General features: G+C 35.7%; 1 protein-coding gene and 4 non-coding genes across 6 annotated transcripts; all 5 read right to left on the reverse strand.

The window, feature by feature from the left end:
- Positions 1 to 335: 335 nt before the first annotated feature.
- Positions 336 to 4,720, reverse strand: LOC110799567 (DNA-directed RNA polymerases II, IV and V subunit 6A). 2 transcript variants are annotated; one of them, XM_022004838.2, is made up of 6 exons: positions 4,239 to 4,720; positions 2,014 to 2,047; positions 1,759 to 1,928; positions 1,619 to 1,670; positions 727 to 794; positions 336 to 617 (listed from the first exon to the last, which is right to left on the reverse strand). In XM_022004838.2, the coding sequence occupies exons 1-6, from the start codon at positions 4,271 to 4,273 to the stop codon at positions 548 to 550; spliced, it is 429 nt and encodes a 142-aa protein (XP_021860530.1). In that variant the 5' UTR covers positions 4,274 to 4,720; the 3' UTR covers positions 336 to 547. The 2 variants fall into 2 exon arrangements, with proteins under 2 accessions (XP_021860530.1, XP_056693545.1); XM_056837567.1 differs by having other exon boundaries at positions 336 to 655; positions 4,239 to 4,396.
- On the reverse strand, positions 2,556 to 2,650 carry LOC130468382 (small nucleolar RNA snoR69Y). Its single transcript, XR_008928770.1, has one exon. It is a non-coding gene; the product is annotated as a small nucleolar RNA snoR69Y (small nucleolar RNA).
- Positions 2,830 to 2,923, reverse strand: LOC130468380 (small nucleolar RNA snoR69Y). The gene has a single exon (XR_008928768.1). It is a non-coding gene; the product is annotated as a small nucleolar RNA snoR69Y (small nucleolar RNA).
- LOC130468383 (small nucleolar RNA snoR69Y) lies at positions 3,138 to 3,232 on the reverse strand. Its single transcript, XR_008928771.1, has one exon. It is a non-coding gene; the product is annotated as a small nucleolar RNA snoR69Y (small nucleolar RNA).
- LOC130468381 (small nucleolar RNA snoR69Y) lies at positions 3,376 to 3,471 on the reverse strand. The gene has a single exon (XR_008928769.1). It is a non-coding gene; the product is annotated as a small nucleolar RNA snoR69Y (small nucleolar RNA).

Consider the following 4,720-nt stretch of genomic DNA (forward strand, 5'->3'; position numbering starts at 1 on the left):
GCCGTTAAAGTACAAACGCAAAAGGCACATACATAGATAAAACCCAAACAGCACAAGGCTTAAAACACCACCAACCAAAAATTAGGGGCTTTATATATGAAGTGTTCACCAATAAAGCTCAATCAACAAGCATGGAAAAAACAAGTCCAACTTCAAATACTACTTCAATACTTTGGGAAGTTACGGAAAACATTAGTCAGTCGAGTTACCTGATATCATCCCTCCCTACAAATGCACACTTCCCGCACAATGATCAGAAATCAGGTACAAACACATCCATTACAGAAACACATAGGAAAGGAAAGGGGAAGAAATAAGAATTAGGCTATTGCAACTACACAGCGAAGAAGTACTACATTGATCATAGTTAACAGAATATTCACAAACGCACATAATCCGGAGACAATACAGTAGAGAAGTATACGTTTAGTATCAAAATCATATATCCACATATTACGAGGCCGAGTATGTTAGACAAACAAAAGTCCTGCAATCTAGAACTGAAGTAACCCACACAGCAATGACTTCAGATGTAACACTGGTATTATCAGTCACCTCCCACCTGCCTCTTCCAAGAATCTTCAACAATCAGTTCATCCACTCCCCAATCTTCATAACTGTACATTTTTTTTAAAGCAGTCAAATTTATCATTCACTATTTTCGTGTTAGTAACAGAGTTGGACAACAAATGGTGAAGATATATTGCATCCAACTAAAAAAAGTACCTTCCATCAGGCAAGTAACGACGGATGGTGAATGGTATCTTGCGCTGTCGAAGCTCCTTCATAGCAATCTATATAAATATCCAAAATTAGGAAACTCAAAATTCAATACAAAAAATGACTTAGGGTTGCCACTCAACAAGTTCCACGAACAAATTTAAATTAGTGAATAACTTTATCTGGTGGACAAGTGTTCATTTCTCAACAAGCTTGCATGATTCAACCGCATTATATTCCCTTTATAGAGAGATCTAGTTGAGTAGCTAAGGGTGAAGTTGAAAAAAGAAAAAGGAGCCAGTGTACTGAAAACTGAGTACATAAACAAGCGGAAACTATTTAGTATTAACAAGGGAGAACAGGCAAGTTAGAGCATGCACCCAGAAGCTTGCTTAAGGAATTTTAAATGTCTGATACAAACAATTGCACCAAGAAGCAAAAATTCACTGTTATCCCTGCCCTACATTTCAATATATTAATGTGCTCTCATGGCTAACAAGTCTCTTCCCTCTCCCAAAACCCAACCCCTATCTCCCCACCAATAACACAAACATAGAATGCCGAGGCAACTACAACGCATTCCACATATGCCTTGTTCCTTTGTGTTGCTCTCTCAACTCGTCTACAGTTCTATCAGATTATCAAAATGAAGCATCATCTAACATTATTCTTGATCCAAAAAGCAAATCAATTATTAAGAACTGAAAGATCTCCTAACATCATTCCAAACCACTGGCATTTCTCACCATCTACCTCTCAAAATAATACGTATCAAGATACCAACTATGCTAAGAAGCCATAAAATAAGCACAATCATCCTCAGAATAAGTTATCGACAACTGACAAAGTAACAATAAGAAAAGGGTCAGATATAAAGAGGGCCAGGGAAAAAAATCACCTCAAGTGGATCTGTTTCACCTTCCAACTCAACCATCACTGGAGCATTCATACTACAGAACATTATAAGCTTTCATTATTCCATAATTATAGAGTGATCACCATCACAATAACTGAATTGATAGTCTTATTTCCACAAACCTGATCTGCAGAGCACGTGTGCCTAGAATTCTAGCCCGCTCATACTTTGTCATGTATTTAGATGTCTTCCTTTGCAGCTTCTCTTTTGCCTCCGCTTCTCTATCTTCACCTTCTATAACCGGATCATTCAATTCATCATCTGGCTGTACTTCCTCTCCTTCCTCTCCTTCCTAAAAGCAGTGCCACATTAAGATGACTCAGACATACTTACAACCATGAAACAAGAACAAAATCATACAATTGAACATTCTTTACCTCAATTTCAGGCTCTGGGGGCTCCTCCTCGTACCTGAAAAAGTAACACACCAACTTTGTATCAGTGAATTGGAACTTTTAGACTTCCCGTCAATCCAAATATACGGTAGGTCTTGTACACACCACACAATACAATCCAGAAAACAAATTTCAGGCACATGTTAAGAATAAATAGCATCCCTTAATTGCACACAGTACATAAATACATAATGTTTCCAATTGTTTCCTAAGCAGAAAGTATGTGCGATATGTGGATAGGATATAACACAAACAAAAGAAAACAAAAATTTTGCCAAATCCCCACTGGAACTCAAACAGATGAGATTTAGCATGTGTCATTTAAAAAATAACTCAATAAATGAAAACAGATTCATAAATTTCTCTATGTGTGTTCATTCATAGGGGGATGAAAAGGGTTCACTAAATTAAAAATAGTGGACACACATTTCATTAGGGCTTGTGAACTGTGATAAATGATAATACTAGTGAGCAAAGGCTTCCAACTTCCAAGTGAATTTTGCTACTGATGTGAATGAATTATGTTCAAAGCTCAGACAAAATGAACATACGTATTTTCCCGGATCTACAAAAGATCTCAAAGAGCTGGGATTAGACATTTGTCATCATGGCATCACAAAAACCTTCTAAAGAACAATTTAAGAAACGAAGAGTGCATCAGAGTCCTTGAGAAGCGTTAGTTTGTGAAAAGAGAAAACATTGTTATTTTATTTAAAAAACCACGAAAGAACACACATTTCAACTAAAGTTTGGTTTTGCTTCTCATATCTTTTTTTCCCTCTTCAAATGGATAATATTCTAAAGCTCAGACAAAATAAACATATGTATTTTCCCGGACCTACAAAAGATCTCAAAGAGCTGGGATTAGATATTTGTCATCATTGCATCACAGAACATTTTAAAATACAACTTAAAACAGTGTATATTGTTAGAGCCTTAGGGGGTCTTCTTTCGCCATGTTTGTTTTTACGAAGAATTGAAAACGGTGTTATTAATTTTGAAAAACTTTGAACGAAACCGCAGTGCAGCATTAGTGTGTTCAATTGTTTCCACACTCCTGTTCATCTTTTGTGAGGAGGGATGTAGGTTTGTGCAAATTGATTCGTTCTAAAGCTCAGACAAATTAACATAGTATTTTCCCGGATCTACAAAAGATCTCAAAGAGCTGGGATTAGATATTTGTCATCATTGCATCGCCAAAAAACTGTTAAAAACAACAGATAAGATAAAAACAGATTAACTGATTATCCAATTGCCCTGTTTGTTCAGGAGGAATAAAAGATTAAGTTTCCCATTTGTTTTCTTCTTTTATAGAAACGGTATGTGGTATGTCAAATGGATACACTCTATCGCTCAGACAAAATGAACATAGTTATTTTCCCAGACCTACAAAAGATCTCAAAGAGCTGGGATTAGCCATTTGTCATCATCGCATCACAAAAACTGTTTTAATCAACTCAATACATGAAAAAAGGATTAGACTAGGCAACTAGGGTCTTTCTTTCTTCCAAGTTCCTTCATTTGAGGGCGACTAAAAAAAAGGTGGTTACTTTCGTCAGATACACCATGAACAAAGACACATTTAAACAATCTGAACTAGTGAACTCCCCAAAATTAATGGCCGGTTTACGATATAAGTCCAGCTATTAAGCTTAACTTCTGGCTCATGTTACTTGCTGAAAACCACACATTCTTATTCAATAAGCAATACTAACCAACAACAAAATACTTAGCTTAGCGGAGCTGCTTTAGCTATCCTTTTTAAGCAAATTTCAAATACCTATTTCTAAACAGTGTTTAATGTTTGCACAACACTGTTAAATGTTCAAATAACCATTTAAAATACTTAGCTTAGCGGAGCTGCTTTCGCTATCCTTATAAGCAAATTTCAAATACCTACTTCTAAACAATCTTCAATGTTTGCACAACAATGTTAAATGTTCAAATCACCACTTAAAAAACAAAACAAATTGCAAAGTTATAGAAAACGTATAAGACCTAAAAAATCAAATATGTATATCGATTAAAAACAAATGAGTAACAGTAAAATGCGCCAATTAAACGATGATACCAACAATATCCGATATTCAGTTGCATTAATTCGGCAAAACCCTAGAATAATAATTACCACGAAAAAATGCAATCAGAAGAGGGAAAACATAGTGTGTAAGCCGCAAAAACTAATTTATAAAAAACGGAAACATTACCCCATGTCCAAATCGTTGTAATCGTCGTCCGCCATTGTTTAGATTGTTGAAATCTGGTTCCGGAAACGCAAAAACCCTAAGTTGGTTCAGGATCTGGATCGAGGAGACAGAGAGAGAGGAGAATGGGAGCGTGCGAAACGTATGTGTCCTTGGGCTTATACTTAAACAAAATATTAGATAAACCCTAAAAAAGGAAACGAATTGGGCTTTTCCTATTTTCTTTGGGCTGTAACTTTGGGTTATCCGAACGGACTTCAAATTTATTTTGTGTTTGGAATTTTTAACTCATGACAAGTTGTCAACTGGAACTGCCAAGTAAAAGCCATACGGACTACGGAGTACTTTCTTTTTGCAACAATTTTGTGTTTTGGATAATTAACTTTTACCAAATATTGAGCTATGTTGCGAGTTAATGGAAAGAAATTAAGAGTTTTTACTATTTGATAGGAAGTTTATAAAACAGATATATTACTCGTATGAGT

Source organism: Spinacia oleracea, chromosome 2 (genome assembly GCF_020520425.1).
Source record: "Spinacia oleracea cultivar Varoflay chromosome 2, BTI_SOV_V1, whole genome shotgun sequence".
Lineage (NCBI taxonomy): Eukaryota > Viridiplantae > Streptophyta > Magnoliopsida > Caryophyllales > Amaranthaceae > Spinacia > Spinacia oleracea.